This window comes from Centrocercus urophasianus, unplaced genomic scaffold (genome assembly GCF_019232065.1).
Source record: "Centrocercus urophasianus isolate 14NV4802_14NV808 unplaced genomic scaffold, USGS_Curo_1.0 seq_19, whole genome shotgun sequence".
In the NCBI taxonomy this organism is placed as follows: domain Eukaryota; kingdom Metazoa; phylum Chordata; class Aves; order Galliformes; family Phasianidae; genus Centrocercus; species Centrocercus urophasianus.
The window spans coordinates 4009658-4029672 of record NW_024884744.1 but is presented as its reverse complement, the minus strand read 5'-3'; the positions used below and the strand labels follow the sequence as shown (position 1 = coordinate 4029672).

Here is a 20015-nt window from a genome sequence, read left to right as displayed (position 1 = left end):
ACAAGGCTCTGAAAATTACATGTAATACGAAAATTACATGGCAGCAATACTTCATAAAACCCAGTTCTTGTCTGGTGGAGTGCACCTGCACCCTTTGTGGGATCCTGGCTGCATAGCACTCCTTAGGGTCATAAACTCAGGCTTTTTTTGTGTTTGGTTTCTGTTTTACGTGATGAGGATTAGTGATGGATACCACCTGTACCATGTATTTCAATCTGTACCTAAAGCATGATCAGTGTCAACTGAATACTTTTATCTCGCTCTTCGCTTGAACTTACACTGAAGCTATTTGCATTGCACTGTTGCTAACTCCAACTCATCTCCAAAGTCCTTTATCATAAAACAGTTGTTTTTCTTGCCTGGTCGTTACTTTCACGTAAGAAATACACATGGCAAAATGAATGCCCGCTGTGTGAGCCCATGAGTAATGGCCTCTTTGTGAACACAATCGGATCAGGAAATGTGTCCTTTGTTTTCCTGCACCTGTTGCTGTACTACAAATAAAATCATCCAGTGTTTTATTAAATAAAACGAGAAGCCCTAATGAAATTGTACCAGCCATTACCAGGAAGTCTATTGAAAGCATCCAGCAGCTGCTCAGCCTGAGTTTGTTTACACCGATAAGGCTGTTTTGTCCCATTCCTTACGTGTGAAGTGAAGAAGCTACAGTGCAGTCCTAGTGTGCAGCAGAGCCTTGGGGTGTTTCATACCACTCTCTTCAGGTTCCTTTTAAAGTATTTGATCGTAATCTGTGATGTTACGTATTTGTGGATCCATTGTGAAGAACTTAAACTCGAGTACGTGAAAGCAAAGCAATACTGGCCTTCCAGAAGTTGAGCCAAAGCCACGAGCTCCTGCAGCAGAGCTGGCCCAAAAGGCCACGTGCCGAGGCGTCTGCTCCATGAAAGGGAGGATGTTGTGCAAATTAGGGTGGACTGAAAACCTGTATTTAGCCCCAGCTAATGGCGGTGCATAGCAGCATAGGGGGCATAGGTCAGAACGAGGGAAATTTGGGGGGAAGGTTGTAGCCCTGTTATGAAGAGCCGGGCTGTGCAGCATACGGCCAGGTCCACCCCGTGATGGAAGAGCTGGACTGTCCTCATGTGACAGCTCCGTGAAGAGAGCAGGAGGTACTGAGGCTTCTCTTTTCCACCACGGTCCTTTTTCCAGGTGGTACTTTTGTTTCAGTTGGTAAATTGCTTAGGTTGGTGGCTGCTGCACAGAGAGTGACAGAGCAGGGACAGTGAGGGGAAGCAGCTCAGCAACTGCATGAGGGACATCAAGGTCAGGGAAGAGCTGCGTGGAAGGTGGAAAGGATTTACTGCCTACATTGAGCTCCTCAAACTGAGTCTGCCAACAGATCTGAGGTGGATTCTGACAGGGATGTCCAACTTCTGCCAGTAGAACAGCTGCATTTGGAAGATGTTCCTCCATTGCTTCTGATGCCAACTGTGAGGTCCGAATATTGCTTTGCTGTCTGTGTGATCCTACTAGAGAAGACATATTCACATAGCAGCTGGAGGGCAACCCCTCAAGCTCAGACAGCTTTGCTCCACAGTATATAATGTGCTGAGATATGCAGGTGGTTGCAGGAAGGAAAACAAGGGGCTAAGCCAGGCAGCAATATTTTCAACATTTCTACGTGTAATGTTTGCATATTCTGTGCTTAGTTTTAAGCAAGGCAGGTGCTTGTCAGCCTTTCTCCTGTTGTAACCAAAGGAGATAAGTTATGGTTAAAATGTAGTTTAGCAATTGATTGAAGAATTGAAGCAATCTTCATTTTTCTTGCCATCCTCACGGTGTATGCTGCTCTGTGAAAGTTCAGCATTGCTTTCAAACAGAAACTGAAATGGCTATAAGCGAGCAGTGCATATATATGCAGAGACTTTATGTGTATTTCAAAAATGTCAGAGAAAACTGCTACATGGTTGAAACGTGCCCACAGAAACTGATCTGCAGTAAGTACCATTTTCTGTTTTGCCAGTAATTATTTAATTCCTCCAGGAGCTAAGTGTAATCTATTTTCTTGCACAGAAAAACAATCAGAAAATTACATTGGGCACACAGACTGTTGGGCTTAAAATCAGCGAGACCACTGTACAATTTTATTGCATAAGGGTGTTTTGTCAGTCCTTGCAATGGCCCTTTAATAGCCACTGATGTTCAGATGTTGTTTAAATAACATTCTAACATATCTGTGTGTTTATACACAGTGTACATGCTATGGGCACCTACTGCTGGCAGTCAAGGCAGTACCAGTCAGAAGTTACTTTGCAGTAAGTGATGGAAGCAGTGGCCCAGCAGGGAGCTACACGCTGGGTAAGCACCTCTGATTTTCTCTGACTTGTTTGTAAGTGCACTCACAGTTTTGTTATGAGCATATTGTGATCTTGTGTCATTATCTCATTCTGATTTGGAAGTATTTGGGGAATGTTTGTGGACAATGCTTGGTTACAGTAATGGGTCGTCAAATCCTTTACTCAACCACTGAGCACCTCCACCAAGGTCTCTTCCTTCACACTGCTACTTTGCTATTCAGAGTTGTTCACAGCAGATCAAGTGAAGGAGCTGCAGGTTAATTCAATTTCTACACTGTGTAAGCCTGGAACTCCCTTAGGGTGACAGTACACATTTTTCATGCATTTGGTAAGCTAGATCCCTGTCTCCAGGCACAGGTGCACATCACTGCCATGTCACACATCCACCTAATAGGCAGCACGTGGCAATATTACTAAATTAAGTTCTATTTTGCCATTTCAACTTCTCACTGAGTAAAAACAAGAATATTTTCCACTTTTATGAGAGAACAACGAACATCCACTGTGTTAGTTCCTCCAAGAAGTGCCAATCAGCTGCCTGCTGCTAGATCTGCTGCCAGTATCAGCGTTCCACAGCATTTGGTGCACAGCAGTGCTCTCTGAAGCACAAAGTGCAAATGCCTTCTGAAAGATGCACATGCAAGAGACCAGCCTAACTTATTTCAGCTCCTGTTGGCAGCAGCAGGAATCCAACAAAATGAACTGCAGGAATGTCTGCAGTAGAAAAAAGACTTTATAATTCTGCTCTTGTATGGTAAACAGTAAGTTAGCTGCAGTTAGAGTTGCTCTTAAGGTCAGATGTGCTGTAAATCAGAGGCAGCCAGCTGAAGATTCTTGCACAAAGGGCTGCAGTTCTATTCTCAGCTCTAGGCGTAAGGATGCAAAATGCAGGCACAAAGAAAACTGCACCTGCATGAGCAAAGCATAAAGAGCATCTTAAAATAGCTGCTGAAATGAGTGAAATTAGCTGAGACCTTTACCATCACATAATGTTGATCTCAGTAAGGTAATGAAGGTGGGGACAGGACTTTGTAAGTCAGAACTAATTAAAATAACTAACAAGTGTCCAAAAGTCAAACTATTTCTGTAATGGGCCCTTTAATTTTTATGTTCTACTCATTTAAGAAGTGGTCCAATTTGTTGTTTTCTTATAGATCAAATATCTAGATTTAGGGAACAAGTGACACCATGTCCACGAGCCATCAATCCACCCATTAAAACGTATTTGCACAAAAATAGGTCTCTTCATCCAAAATGCTAACGCTGGAAGGAAGGGGAAGCAATTTAGGAGTGAAAAGAAGTGCTGAGTTAGTACAACTAAGATAAGGTTACCCTTATCTTCTGTGAGTTAGTGCAGGAAACAATGAAAGCTACAGCTTGGGCTGAAGTGATCTCGAGGAATGATGCCAAGTTTTAACTTCTTAAATGTTTAGTTAGCCAGAACATACAGCATATCCTCCAAACATCCAACAGATAAGGAATGCATAAGAGAAACTGCACAAACTACTCCAAGATATTTATAAACAAATTATTTATCATCACTTCATAGTAGCTTTGATCATCTATGTTTCTGAACAAGCGAATACTCTCCCGTCTCTTCTGTTTAAAAAGTATTCCAGTTCCAGAAAATAGAAAGTTTTAACATTAAGGCATACATACAGCTATGTTGTTTGCTTTCATTTAATAAGGATCAATTTACTCATACTCAAATACATGGAATGTTGGCACAAAACTAAAGCTCTTGTGGAACAGCTACTGATCATACACAAATATTCTGTGAGGTCCTCTTGACTTGCATTTTCTCTGATAGACACACCACAAAATGGCTTTATTAATACAAACTGAATGCTGGATCAAATCTCTAAATAATAAGTAGCAGATAAAGTAAATGGTTTGCTTTATTTGTAAATTATGTACAGAATACATTTTTTTTTTAATTATGATGGAGCAGGAGGAAGAAAACAGCCATTACTTCCAAACCATGCTGCTTCCTTCACCTGCTGGAGATGACATCTTTCTCTGAACCAGATGTACAAAAACAGTTTGGATTTCCTAAGTTGCTGGCACACAGTCTGGAGAAACAGAGAACACTGCAGCCAAATTCAGCACTACCAGCTTGTATATTTTCAGCAAAATACTTCTGCTAAAACTACTTTTCTTTAGGAAAGTTTTCACAATCTTTTGAAAAGGAAATCAAGAAACGTATCAAGAAAGCTGTGGGCTAAGAAGGGCTTTATCTAACTAGCTATCAAATGAGTAGAACTAGGAATAATCTGAGATTTGGTCATTCAACTTTTACCTGTTTTACAAAAGGAAGTCTGAGAAGCAGAACTAATTGACCAGCTATGCAAGTACCAGACAGCTGTGGTTTTCAGTGTTTGAGGACGATCTGGGCAATCTATTAAACAATAGAAAACTTGTCAGGTTGATAAAACTTCTGTAAATGTATATTAATGATTAACATAGTACCAAGTAATCAAGTTAATGGTTAAAAAATGAAGGAACTAGATATAAAACTGTTTGGTAACATGTATATTTCAGCAAACAAAGATGCTACTGTACGGTCTATGTTTTGGTGATCAGCCAACAAAGAAAATCCAACCCTTTGCACATACTTAGTCCCACAAGCACAGCGAGTTATGACTTCTGTGCAGGCCTGCTTTCAGTGTCATCTTCCTCTTCCTCTTCACAATCCCCTTCATCTGTTTGCTGTTCAAGTTCCTCTTTTGTGATCATTTCAAAGTCGTTTCCATTTCCACTACTGTGCTGGGACCTGTCGTCTTCACGCCTGTCGCTGTCTGTGTCCGAATGCCGCTCTCCTCCTGAGCCTTCCGTTCCCGAGTTCCTCGTTGCTTCTGTTTTCCCATCTTCTTCTTCCTTCTTCTCACTGTCTGATTTCTCCTCGCTGTCATATTTTTGCTGCTTTTTGGATTCTGATTTTTCCTCTTTCTTTAAGTCTGCTTTTGGTCCTTTGTATTCGTGTGTGTACAGGGGCCTGAAGGAGTCAATGAATCCCACATCTGCCGTAAGGTTTGGCAGGAACCAAAAGTGATGCCTTCCCCCGGTGATGAGCCAGATGATGAGGAAGAGGATGCAGCGAGCTGTTAAAACAGTTTGAAGATTTGTTATTGGAGCATTCAAGACATACAATGATGTCTGGTAAGTCATGCTAACATGCACACAAAGCCACAACAGCAACAAGCTTTGGGAAAAGTCTCTCATTTCTGTTACCAAGCCCTTTCCCCTGCCCCCAGTAATCATATATCATCTATGATTTAGCTCTTAATGCTTTCAAACCCTGGTTATATCATTCCTACTCCATAATCTCTTTTTATGCTCTGGCTTTGGTTTTGCATGGGCTTCTTGGTTTCATTTTTTGCTTGGTTTTAAACTGAGGAAGTAAAATCTGTGCTATACAGGAAACACAAATAAGTGACACGAACTGGAGATTTCTTTCCTTCTGTGGCACAACTCTGACACCCAGTGGCCACCTGGGAAATACAGACACAGAATCAGTCTAGCTGTTGCTAACAACAAATTAATCAGATGTAACAGAGATTCGCACATGTTAGTGCACGGTATGTTTCTGCTCTTGTAGATTTCACCTACTGAGGAAATGAAGGCTACTGACACTTACCAACAGCAAGAAGAAGAATACTGGCTACAAAACAGCCTGCACCTACGCTGAGGTAATATACACCAACACGCATTTCTGCTGGCCAAAGTGGAAACAGAGTTGCAGCTATAACAGCAATCACTGAATAGAAAGATAAAAAAGTATGAGAAACATAATTAGTTCTTCCTGACACACGTATGAAAGTTCCAGGCTTACTGTTTATTCAAGGCACTGGCTTAGCAACATGTGAGTTAGATAATACTGTTTTACACCTTGACTGAAACCTTTTCTAGTCCCACTGCTGCTTTCATTATGGGCAGGCAGACATCTAGGACAATACCACATGCAGCAAGTACCTGAGCACCAGAGAGAACATTTCTGACAAGGCAAAAAGCAAAAAGGTGAGCAGGGAGCTGCCTGTAACCTGCCCAGCAGGAAGAAGGCAGAGTGAGCTGGGTGCAGTCCTTGGGCACCACCAACTGATCAGAGGGCTGAATGCAGCCCCGGGAGGTGACACTTCTGGTTCTGTGCTGTGAAAAGCTAACAGGTACTAACAGGTACAGGTCGGGGTGCTGGACTAGCAGCACCATCAGCTGCGACCTCACTAATGGCTTTACTATATTCACATTTGTAGATAATCCACAACAGTTGCCTATGGGGAGACTTACAGTTTAAAGTAACTGAAATGAACAGTTTGCAACCTTGTGCAAATTCAGACATTTTCTAATGCAAACTTCAGCCGTGTCATCTTCTGTATGTTTTACTTTATTTGCTCTTTCCCTGCATCCCAAGATCAAACTTCACATAATGTGACTGCTGTCAAATCACGCTACAACAGAATGAAAAAAGTTTTGTCTAGGAAGAAGATACATTTCTCCAAGGAGAGACACTCCTGTTTGGTACATGCCTGCATTTACGGTGCGCTCGCTTTTACGGTCTGCTCTTACTTACCAAGTACAAGTCCCATGGCAAACGTTTTAAAGTGAACAGGGTCATAGATCCACACATACACCTACAACAGAAATCATGTTTAACACTTGGGAAAAAAAAAAAGCTCTCTGATACAGGATTTCTTTTTCCCCTCACTCAAATTCTTAGTGCCACCCTCCTGCTTTGCACTGAACCAACCGTGCTTCAGTCAGTACCAAAGGAGGACAAGGGGTACTGTGCCATAAGAAGCACTGCACTTTGGATAGCACTTGAAACAGGTTTGTGTCAGTGAGAAAGCTGCCAAAACAGACAGCCATGGGGCTGCATGCCTGCATGCCTACACTGATTGCCTCGGCATGTACTGATCACAATCTGAGCCTGAGGGCAGGAGCCAAAGGTACTGTGCAGTGCAGTGGCTGGAAGGGAAGGGTTCCTGCTGGGAGGGAGTGCAGCTCTGGGCTGGTTAAGAAAAACATGAGCAGTTTCAAAATGCAGCTGTTGAAGAATTACTTCATAAGTTATAACAGCTTAAGAAATAAGTTATTACCCAGATTAATTTACAGGTGACATGAACATTCCAGCAGTAAATCTGGAGGAAATGCAAGATTCAGAGTATTACTGAATCAAGGTGATTTCTCTTGTATTGTTGTTTGTTTTTCCATTATGCATCAGTACTGCTCAGCATGAAGCACAGAAAAAGTTTTGTAAAAATAAAAACACTTCTCAAGTCTGCCAAATAAAAAAAATAAATTGCTTTGAAGAGCTTCCTTTAAGAGGAAGAAAACAGAAAACCACCACCAACAAAAACAACCAAACAAGACAATGTCTGGACATCAAGCTGAAGTGCTCAACTCAGCTCAAGTCCCATCTGCTGCCCTCAACTACATCTGTACCCTCTGCCACAGCATGCTCATACAGCTGCAATGCTCAATACCAAATGTTTGCACGAGGATTCTGGCTCCATCCGAACCAGCGTTGTTCAGCCTTAGGAAAGATGCTTCCTGGTAGTGTTTTCAATTAGTTTTACTTTTATTCTCCAACTAAACTGTTTTCACAGTCACAATTCAAAGAAGAAACCAAGTACCAGTAAGCAGGAGCCTTCAGAGGAGGACTTGATGCAAACTACCAAAGGTCACCTAAGAAAAGGCAGTAAGACTTCAGAGCGACGTGACCAGAAGTATTTAATACTCTGTTTCACTTCATGGCCACAAACATAAACCACTGGGAATTATGGTTTTTATCAGACATCTAATCTCCTTGCAGATATCTAAAATTTGATCTTGCAAGATCAGCCATCATATTATTATTTCTTCCTTCAACAAGACAAGAGAGAGACTGTGGAATTCCACTAGGTTATCTGACAACAATACACTGACATTAAATTTAGGAAGTACCCACAGATCTTACCTCATTTCCATCCAAGAAAACTTGGTCTTCGTGTGGCTCAAGCTTAAATTTCCTCTTAGTTTCCTTTTTTTTCGGTGTGCCTGGGGTCTCATCCTGAGGACAAACACAAACTATACATAAAAAGCACACACAGGGTCTTAACTTCCAGTATTTGAACTTATTGAATCTGATAGCTTTCCACAAACTTAAATATATATAAATATATATCAAATGCTCATAACTATGATCATAATAATCATAACTAAAGATGTTTTATTTCCTTCTGTGCTCCTGGGTAGCTAAAGATAAAGGAATACTATAAGGACAGAGACATTTTATTTTATATGGTATCAAAGGACAAGACCACAACCCCAGGACTGCAGCATGTGTTCAAATGCGTATCAAAGCTCCACTGACAGAACAGGCTGTGTACAGACCACCAACTCTCTTGCAATTATTTGGTAGCTTGGTGCCACATTTACCACACGGGCATCTTTCAGAATCAGTTTCTGCCATTTTATTCTCTACCTTCCTCAGTTCTTCATGTCTTGTGCTTCTTTCTTCCCTACCTCCTGTCTCCTTTCTCTTTGCTAGAAATAAACTTTCTAGTTTTTGCCCTCTGCTAAGTTAGTATCCACTGGCTTACATCAGCTACTAAAATATCAGTTTGATAATTAGTGATTAAAAATTAACATTTAATAATGTAATACTTCAGATAACAGGGAACTGGAAGAGTTCATAACTTCCAGTATCAGCATTTTAAGGTATCTTATACTGGCTTCTTTGTTTAGGCTGTCTGCAAGTTGGTTTTGTTTATAATTCCCTTACTGGCCCTGCAACTTTCTTCTGAGATCCAGACCTTTGTGCAGGCAGACTGCGCCTTTCTTTGTGTGCCAGTACCTCACTTCAGACCGTTGGAGGTGGACTAACTTCTGAGGCTATCCTACCAACTCCTGCTGGATCCACTGAACACCTAACAAAACACACAACAAAACACACCCCTCTTCACCGAGTGTCAACTGTAAAGAAAGGAGAGGAGAGGTCTGTGAAGTCTAAGCACTGTGCAGATTACAGACGGATCTCCCTTACACCAACATGGCCACTACAGAACTATTCACAAGCACCAAGTATCACATCCCAAACTTTCTTACCACCAAACATGGCAAAAATGCTCCTTTGTTTTACGTGTGCAGCTGCACTGCTTTGAGATGTAAGGTCACATACACGCTTGTCAATCTATGCTACAGCACATGTGCACAAAGCATCGGTGCCCACCCAAGCTGAACAGAAACAGTTTTTTATTAACTCAGCCCAAGTTACAAGATGATGAGGTACACAGAGGCACAAATGAAGTGTCTGCTTTGATCTGAATCAGAACTACAACTCCAAAATGTAAAAAGGTGTATTTTTAGAGACTAAGATTGGCAAAGGAAAAAAAAAAAGCATCTCATACTTTGGAACAACCAACTGAACTTTTAAGCCCATGTAATCTTCACATCACTCACTGTATTCTCTGTTGACAGCTTTGTCTCTTTTCTCAAAGACCTCACTTACCTTCTTACACTCCTCTTTTTCACCATCCTTTTTCTTTTCTTTCTCCTTCTTAGTTTTTTCATCTTTGCTGCTTTCCTTCTTACTTTTCTTCTCTTCTTCTTTCCCACTCTCAGCCTTTCCTTTTTCCTTTTCTTTCTTTGTATCCTTGTCAGGTTTCATTTTCATCACTTTCAATGCTCGATGAAAGAACTGTTTTTTCAGGAGTCTTAAAGTGAAAAAGGTTAAATGACATATTTAAAGGTGGCTGGAATAATCATGCTCACATGCAACTATGTTATTAGATACCAGACTAGATTACCTATCAAAAATAATCTTGTAAAGCAGAACTGAATGACATTGATCACCACTGTGAACTACCATGTCTCATCCCTTGCTTGGCTCTGTTTTTCACCTGTTCAAAACTTAATAAAACCCATACTCTTCTGTGGCTGCATTTTGAACAGACATAGAAGAATACGTGAGATGTAGGGACGTAGGAAGGAGAAAGCCATCAGGCCAATTTAACTACCTTTCCCATTAATCCAATGTTTATTTGCAAGTGCAGGTCAGTGTCTTTCATTGCAAAAATAAGGAAGTGGACATAGAGGTCTTGGTAAGAGATGCACGTTGAGTAAAAGTACCATTGGAACTGAGGCACTTGTGCAAGCATTCCAGTCACATCAGCTACAGACATACCTTACAGCATGAGCATACTCAGCTGGCTGGGCCAAAGGAGGTGGCACTTGGCAGTCTCAAAGCTGTCACCAACAAGTAACGTCCACAAAAGGACCATACCCCAGTTCCATGCAGGAATGCTGCTCTTCAGACCGAGGGCAAACAGTGGCGTATGAAATCCAAGGGCCAATTCACCTCAGAAAGCCTGGCCCCATACATCAGACTCGTTTGGTTTGTACTTGATTTCTTTCATCTCTTGCTGCAGATCAAGTCCTTATGCTGGACTGCTTGTTAAATTAGGTAAACTGACCGCCCAGAGCAGTGGCAACTCCCCCAGCTCTATCATTCAGCATGATGCTGTGTGTACAGAACATCCCTTTGGCCAGTTTGGGTCAGCTGTGCTGGCTGTGTCACCTCCCAGCTCCTTGCTGGTAGGGCAGCACGAGGATCTGACAAGTCCTTGGTTCTGTGCAGCGCTGCTCTGCAACAACTAAAACATCAGCGTGCTATCAGCACAATTCTCATCTGAAATCCAAAACACAGCACCATACCAGCTACCATCATCTCTATCCCAGACAAAACCAGGACACGGATATGCTTAAAAAGAAAAACAATCCGACCACAGAAAAAAGAAACCTTTCTTCAGACAACTGTTTATGTAGTTTCTAGCAGCAGAAAAATCACTTTCTTGGGAGCAGCTATTTTCTTCACAGCTGTATGCTTAGGGTGGCTCAGGTACTGAGCAGCCCACAGGTATGGCCTTCAGGGCAGCTCTTTCCCAACCTCTCAGCTCTCTTTAGATCTGCTGAATGCAGCATTATTGCTGCAGTTTATCCGTGCCAAATCCCTGGGAAAACTTCCTGAACTAAGATCAATATGTTAAGTGTGCTGGGAGACCTTATGCACTAGAGGAGTATAATGAATTCAGGCAGTAAAGTGCTTTAAATATGGAACTATTCAATGCAGTTGACACAGGATGAGGGAGCAGAATCTGATCCTTGTTTTCTGTTGGACAGGACGGGCAAAACAATCGCAACAGCTACACCAAGAGAGTTAAAGCACTTGCTTTTAATATGAATAAGTGCCTAAACAACCTTATCCTGAAGGGACTACAGGGCTCACATTCAAAACCCCGAGAGCAGTTTTGATGGCCAAAGGTGGTCTTATCATTATCAGTGATTTAAGAGTCTGCAAGAGAAGATGAGTTGCAGCCATGGCATGGTGCCCAGCAGATCATCAGTGCACCAAGTGATGCTGGTGGCAAAAAGCAGAGTCAAATTCATTTTATTTGCACACTATGTAGGCATTCATTGCACTGCTGGGCCTGAAGGACTTAGCCAACTACTGTCTCACCTGAGGCTTCAGTAATCAAAGAACAGATGTACAGGCACTTACCTCAGACCAAAGATTCCTGAAAGGAAGACTTATTTTTCCTGCTTGCATTAATATAATGTTTGTATTTCACTACATTTTCTTGACAAAGTAGCACAGGGATTAAAGTTCACTGAAGCAGCTCTGCTTCAGCCCTAGAATCGAGGGCAGAATCTCACCTTGCTGAATGGCTATGTGAAAGGGGTCCCAAGAACAGACTAAGTATTAGCCATAAACTTAATTTCTAAGTGGCTTTTGCAAAGCTCTTCAAGAGTAAGATGCAGCCCCAAAAAAGGGCAGAAGTCAGAATATGCTGCTCATCTAAACAAAGCACTCTGAGCACTCTGAGTGATGGACATACCACAAGAGAGGCTTAACAAGAGCCTCAAAGTTCTGCTTTTGCCATCATGGCAGACAGAGGGAGGAGATGTGAGAATTCTGATCCTACCTACTTAAAACTTTACCATTTAGGAACTTGCTGCACCAAACAGCTTAATGAAAGCGTGAGAGTTCTGGGAACAAAGATAATGAAGCTACGTTGTGTCTATTTCTCATCTCACACCCTCAAACGTAGTAATAAAAACGCAATCTTTATTTTTACGTAGTAACACAAACGTCCTACAGTGTGTGAGTTCCCTTCATCAAAGCAGCCTAAGCAAAAGTGGTTCTGAGTAACTCAGGCATCTTGACAGCTGTACTCATTATTAAAGTTGATGAATTAGGTCATACCTGTTGCAGTAATCAACTACAGACTCTCGAGTTGTAAATAAAGCTTCCTCTCCTTTTTTGGCCCGTGCCCACTTGGAATCCAGGAGGCAATCCACAGCTTTCGAGGCTGGAGGAAAAAGTGGGGGAAAAATCCCCAAACATTAAACGTTTGTGTGATCATCATCTACATTCCTTGAACCACACCACGCCAGTCAGTCTATCCTGGTGATGTTTGGCACCCTCTCCATTTTTAAGATAAACAAGTGGGTACTGTTCTGAAGCACTTGACAACTACCTGCTTCTAAACCACAGAGGATAAAGTTAACTGTGTTTATTTCAGATCTGATTAATTTTACAGCTATCGAATGTCTAGGTAAGTTTTCCATACTGTAAGACTTACTAGATAAAGCACTAATACTGAAAACAAAATCCCTCCTCCCCAGTGCAATGTTAGCAGAAGCAGTACCATTCTCTGGTTAGAAGTAACCTACCAATAAAGTAATCCACTCGGTGGCCCATCATGTTGGTGGATTTTGTCGGGCAGTTGAACCGTAAGTATTTAGCAACAGCCTTCTCCTCTTTGAATGGCTCACCCACCTCCTGCAACAGGAAAGGTGCAAAATTAAGGTTCAAACATGCAGAAAGCACTCATCTGGGGCTCAAAAGTCAGAAATGGCAGCATCTTCATTATCTTATGGCAACGATCCAGAGGTGATGACCGTGAACTCATTCAGCAGCTGGAGAAAGGGCACATTAAAGGAGGGACTGAAATGGGAACTGCTTTCAAGGCTGGATGAAAACAGCGGTGAAGCTGAGAGCAAAGGAAACCAACAGAGAAGAATTAGTGTGTATGAAATGACAGCAAGGCAGGTGTATCGACAGAACACAGAGCAGCTCAATTTTCACGTGAAGGAGGAGGGAAAACCATGTTGAAAAGAAGTAGAAACATTTCTGCAGAAGTTTTCAGTGCCACTGCATGACTACAGAACGACAAACTTCAGAGCAGCATCGAGGGTTCTGTGGATCGAGGTGCCAGGTGCAGCCCTACCCAGCACGGCTGGAAGCTCATGGAACTTCCAAACATGCACTTAAAGAAGCCCTGTGAAATGGAAATGCAAAGTCAAGCAGATGCTGCTACACCAAAATAAAAACTTCAGACAGTGAGAGCTGTTAATTTTCAACAGTTTGCACAGCTGACTTTCAAAGTCAACTGGTTAATTAATGACCCTCTAGCAGAGATCCCTGCCTTTCCTATCTTACTGCAAGAACATAACACAGGTTTAACAGACCTCCAAACCACCAAAAGCACTCTGTGGTTTATTACATCTGAGACTACTATTTCAAACTCAGTAAAAACTGTGTAAAACCCAACCAGGTGATCCTAACAGCCTCCATCCAGATGCACTCTGTCCTTTCTCTGTAATTTTACAAGTCTGTATGAAACACCAGACAGCTCATGGGAGGTTTAGGTTGGATATCAGGAGGAAGTTTTTCAGCCAGGGGGTGGTGAGGCACTGGAACAGGTTGCCCAAGGAGGCTGTGGATGCCCCATCCCTGCAGGCATTCAAGGCCAGGCTGGATGTGGCTCTGGGCAGCCTGGGCTGCTGGTTGGCGACCTGCACACAGCAGGGGTTGGAAGTGATGGGCACTGTGCTCCTTTGCAACCCAGGCCATTCTCTGATCATTCACCACCTGGCAGTGCACATACGTACAGAACTGAGGTACACTGGTTTGATGTCCCTGTGTATGGTACAGTTGTACCAGTCATTGTAACTCACCAATTACCTTACCAATGTCAGCCCCAGACCAGCTCTGATTGAACAGCAACTAAACAAATTCCCGGGCACTTAAAGAAAATGACTGGGTGTGTGCCATGCTCAGTGCCCAGGGCACTCCAAGGTGCCATGGATACCAAAGACTGAATGCAGCATCTGCATTCCAGAATAATGCTTTTCTAATACTTCCTACCAGCTCGTTACTATTCACAAGGCAAACGTTATTCTTCCTAACCGTTTGTAAAACAGCCAGAGAAGCTGAAGACATTCACACCACTTAACTCCTCTGCTAGCACTGCACTTTTTTTTCTTCTTTAAATATTTATGATTCTGCTCAGCCATGAGATGTGCTGTGCAGGCAGCGCTTGGCACCAGCAGTTTTTTATTGCTCCTTACTATCTCTTGCTTTGTCCCTTTCTGTGGGACAGTTCCATCATAATCCAAGCAAAGCCATTCTCCTGTGAGAGATGCTGCCCGAGCTGAACCAAGCTTGTTCTGAGAAAGCTTCCTCTGCAATCCCATCTCCACTTGTCACCTTAATTTCAGCCCTTTATCTGTATGCCTGTGTTTCCACCACAGTGTTATGGAGATGAAAGACAGCAAAGATGACTGCATTCCATCCTAAAGAACTCAGCAGACACACTGGGGATGTCGGTGTCCCACGTTTTGAGCAACGCACTTCGACTGAGCTTTATGTTCAGATGTGGCAACAGCCAGCCACCACCAGGCCATCTAACCTTCCCATGCACTTAGAAAAGGATTACGTGGATTAAGCAGGGGGCAGTCTGAAATAAATTATAAGGCTTTAAAATAGATGAGATGGTCTTAAAAAGCGTATGAAAACTTTCTGGTATTTCAAGTTTGCTTTTATTGGAAAGACAGAAAGACTCGAGAAACATTTCAAGCAATGTATTTACAGAATGCTGTGAAAGGTCCTCTCAGTTAATATTCTACCACCAAGCTTTCCAGTAAGTGAAAAATAGGACACTGCAATGTTTCCAAATACTTCTGCAGGAGGTTTTATTTTAGACCCTTGCATCCAGTTTTATGCACTGAAAAATGCATGGGAAGTTGAGATCCCTGATAATTTACACAATCTGGAAGAATGCCATTAAAAATAAAACCAAAGCAATTTCTTATCCAGCCAGACAGAAGAATTTCAGCTACAGGAGGGCGGGAGGAGCAGAGCTCAGCCTGCCCACTTACTACCAACTGCACTGCAACACCGAGGCATTTCTAGGAGTAACCCTCAAGCATTCCCATCAAAATTGTGTCCTATAGGAATCCTTAAAGCAGGTCAGAGATTTTCAAAGTGAATGGAAAGCAATGATCAAATTCACTTTTCCCCATTATCTCCCAAATCAAAGCATAGCACAGTGCCTTCTGAACAGCCTTCAATCCACAGCTGTAGCTCCCAACTTAATTAAACCTCTAATTGGGACTGAAACAAAAGAGGCCTGTGTACACTAAAAATCAGAACATCTGAACTGAGCTATGAAAACCACTGTAGGCAAGAGCTTCTTTCTTCCTTTCATCTCTATCCGAGTATGACTTATTCAGGTTCTCCTGGCACCGTTCAGTGAAGGCCAAAAGACACAACTGTGGTTTGAAATTTCACTCATTTTTTTTCTGCTCTGCATCACAGGCACAACCCAAGACCAGAGGATTTCTTTCTGCAATAGAAACAAGGTTTCTGGAAAACAGAGTAAATGATGATTATCACTAACAGGACAAGTTACTTCATGCGCAGACAAAAATCACAAGGATTTATGCTTCTTTGTTTTAAAGGGGCTGTGAAAATTCTTTGATTTCAATGAAGCAAGCGTTTAATTACCTTCCTTTGCTCCTAAACCTGTGAACTTCGGTTTTCAGAACCTTGTTTTTTATGTAAGATTCCTGCAGTCTACATTCATTTGGTACATGGCCAGCACCACGTATGAAATGCACGCAGACTAGAAAGCATTGAGTCTTAACTCATCAGGAAGTGCAGAGATCCAAATCTGCACAGACATTTTCCAGACTTTTCTTAACACCCAACTTACACTGCAGTAGCTGCAGTGAATTCCCACTGGCTGGAACGCTTGGGTGAACTCCACTGAGGAGCTATCACCATTTTAACCATCTTAGGAAAGCGAATCCAACCCCAAGGAGAAAAGGTTCCCCTGCATCACCCTCTGCAAGTAAGAAAGAGATGTGGGGGACGGCCATCACACCAGGGCAGCTCCCTGAACAGATCACTTCTAACTCATGGATGGCAATGCCAGCACTTCCCCACTGCTCAGGGACAAGCCGTGGTGCCTCCTGCTCTGCTGGGCTGAGGACTCAGACGTCAGCATCTCAGAAGGTGCCGGGTGCATCAGACTCTTGGGACTCTACCAGAATTTATGATAAAAGAAACAACAGACCCGTTGCAGTGCAATCTGTGTTACTGGAACTGGCGCGCTGTCACCTCAGAAGATCCCTTACATTCGTACACAAAACCCGAACCCACAGGAAGCAGCAATGCAGCTGTTGCACATCTTCCTTCCAGCAGAGCCAAACCAACCGGGCAGGGCTGTTCATCCTGATATCTATCTGTCCATCAGCAGGAGAATCTCAAAGCATGAATCCAGACATCAATTTGCAGTTGGGACATTTGCCAAATCACGGCCTTAAGCACTGTTTCCTCTATTTATAAAAGCGGTATCTGTACACATTAACATCTCCAGAGCAGAGGGCAGGGCATAAGATGCTACACAAGTGCTATTAATCGTGCACAAACACAGCTCCACACGGGCAGAATGAAACCATGTGCAATGGAACCTGGCCAACGTAATTAAAACTTAATGCCTACTTAACAATCAAATTGCAAACCTGCCAAAGTGCCACACGTTACCAACCTGCCAAAGAAACTGACTGAAGATGCTGTGTTTAAGCGAGGATTGTGGGACCGACTGCTTTGCCCAAGAGATGAAATATCTTTCCTTGGGTTACTGGAGTAAAAGGCGTTCAGAGACACCCTGCTTCTTTCGAGGGGTATTTGTCTGAACACACTCATTTCTCCACCGCATGTCTGTGTTAATTACAGATAAATTACTGTCAGGACACTGGAAACTATACCTGTAAGATGTCTTCATTCAGACTTCTGAAGTTCAGATCTCTGTGACTTCTGTAACTTTTACCTTGTTGCCACAGGGAGAGCCTAAGCTGTGCAATACAGATTAGGCAACGTATTTTGTTTTACAGAATGCATTTTCATAACAAATCCTTCCTGTTACCACTTCCGATGGGAAACACATCAAGCAGGCTTGAAAGAATTCTGAACGATTTTACTGAGACTTTTCCGCACCTCACTGACTTATCATCATCTCTATTGTGATGGAGGATATGAAGTTGTTCAGAAGCCCATTTCTGGGCACACAGCAGTTGTAACTGAACTCTACAGCATCAACCCTTCCAACAGCTATAAACATAGTTTTCTGTTAAAATCTCACTCTTTTCAGGGCCTACAGCTCCATTAATGACAATGGGGCACTCATAAGCCAGACCTGCATAGAGTACAGCAAGCAGTCTCATTATTAGGGGGCAGGGATCACTGGAAGATAAGCACTCACTTCTCAAGCACTTGGTAACAAACGCCTCATTCTCCCTTTTGAAAGAAAAACCTTGCAGAGCTATCCTGAAACACCTTAATTACACAGGACCATGGCAAGAAAGCTTAAAAAGGTTAGAAAGAAAACTAAGCCAGAAAAATACATATTGCTTTATTCACTCTGCCCAATTAAGAACACCCTGTGGGCATTCAATGGCCTTCTTTGTTCATTGTTTGGCCTCCCCACTGTTGTTGACACACACTGGGAAACTACCAAGAAGCAACAGACGTTTACTGTTATAATTATATCACATCTCCAGGCCACAATCTAAAACCACGTTAACCTAGGCACGGATGCAATTACTAACAAATCTATTGCTCATAGGCTGGGAGTAAGCTTGTGCTAAGCCCAGGGCCCGGGATGTCACACGTGGCATTTGATCACATTCGGCTATTTTGATGGATGTTGATGGATGCTGTGTGTGGTAACAGGCGGTCTGCGACAGCTCTGAAATGATAGCTCTGATGCCTAACACCTGCGATAGGTGAGGTTCAGCAAGATTACAAGATCCTGATTAATTACCCCTTGCTTTTCCCTCACAGAAACATGAATTAAAGCACAAAAAGGAAGCACTGCTGCAGTGACACATCTGTGCCTCCATGGGGAGCGGGAAGCGGACGGGAAGGACGGGAGGAGAGCACGAGCTCAGCGGGCACGGCGACGAGGTACGGAGTTTGAGTCTGTTGGACGGCGCTACGATTCCTATCACAAACATTATCTCTGCTTACGGCATAGCCATAAACCCTAAACAAACACCGCCGAGTGTGGGGTTAACAACGGAGGGCACAGACGGTTGTTATAGGAACTGATGCCGTCGGCGCAGCATCACCTGCACCGCACGCTCCAGGAGCAGCAGCTCCGTCCCGCCCTGCGGAGCAGCCCAGAGCACCGCGGCGTCGCCTCCGCATCTTAGCACGGCCCGAGGCCAAGCCTCCCCTCAGCGTTCCGCAACAACAACTTTCCTTTCCCCGCCGCATCGCTTCCCGCCCTGCTACCGGCCGCGCCGATCGCGGGGCAGCCCTCGGAACGCGCCCGGCTCCCGCGGGGCTCCAGCCGGCAGCGCCGAGCGGAACCGCCTGCAGGCACGGCCCGGCCGCGCGGCCCGAACCAAGGCGGGGAGGCCGCGGGACGGGGAAAGCCCCGAGCCGGCCCGGCGGCACCCGGCAGCCCCGACGGGAGAAGGGAGCGACGGGCCAGCGCGCGGGGGGACAAAGCGCCGGGAAGGAGGGAGGGGAGGGTGGGGGGAGGCTCGGCTACCTGGATCCGCTTCCTGTGCCGCCGCCGCTCCGCCATGTTGTCCCCGTCTGCTCCGCGGTGACGTGGGCCGGGCGGCGGCGGAGGCCTCGCGAGAGGCGGCGGGAGGAGGGGAGGCCGCGCCCTTCGGCGCCGCGCGGCGGCGGGAGCGGGGCGGTGATGGGGGCTGCTCTGGGGGCGGTGATGGGGGCGGTGATGGGGCTGCGCTCCGCCACGCGGCTCTCGCTGCCCGTCCGTCGCCGCCGCGCTTCCCTCCCTCGGGGCCGTTCCTTCGCACCGCGGAGCGACGTGCAGCCGCTGGCAGCCACGTGCCGCTCCCGCCTCGTTGCCGCCCTTGGAGGTGCTTGGCGCGAGGTGCGGTCCCGTGCACGAAGCGGCCTTTAGGAGAGAAAAAGGCTTTGTGTCGGGGCGGCCCCGCGTGCTTTCGCCGTGAGGTCACTGCAGTTAGTGAAGCGTGTGGCGATTTGTCCTGGCTCCGTGTTCCCGATCCGTGCCGTGGCACTTTGGGATGGAAAAGTACGGGCCTTGTGGCGGTGGAAGCTGTGAGATGAAAACGAGGTAATTAAAAACCCGACATCGCTTCCAGAATTTGCCCTGAATCACCGTGCCAGTGCTGTTTTTGGTACTCCATCTCCCGGGCGCTTTCCCTGTGCTGTTGCTGGGCAGAACGGTTACACAAGTTACAAATTAAGCTGTCTGACTGCAGGGAGAACTATAAAAAGTACTGCTGGAGAGCGAAAATGACAAATACACGGATTTGAAGGCTTTTATGATGACAATAAAACAACCTCCTGTAACCTGTAGGCAGAATACATTT

General features: G+C 44.3%; 1 protein-coding gene across 1 annotated transcript; it reads right to left on the bottom strand.

The window, feature by feature from the left end:
• Nucleotides 1-3832: 3832 nt before the first annotated feature.
• On the bottom strand, nucleotides 3833-19276 carry SEC62 (SEC62 homolog, preprotein translocation factor). The gene is made up of 8 exons (XM_042820724.1): nucleotides 19202-19276; nucleotides 13029-13137; nucleotides 12559-12664; nucleotides 9805-10009; nucleotides 8272-8364; nucleotides 6886-6946; nucleotides 5956-6075; nucleotides 3833-5419 (listed from the first exon to the last, which is right to left on the bottom strand). Exons 1-8 carry the CDS (start codon nucleotides 19235-19237, stop codon nucleotides 4956-4958), a joined length of 1194 nt encoding a protein of 397 aa, XP_042676658.1. The 5' UTR covers nucleotides 19238-19276; the 3' UTR covers nucleotides 3833-4955.
• Nucleotides 19277-20015: the final 739 nt, after the last annotated feature.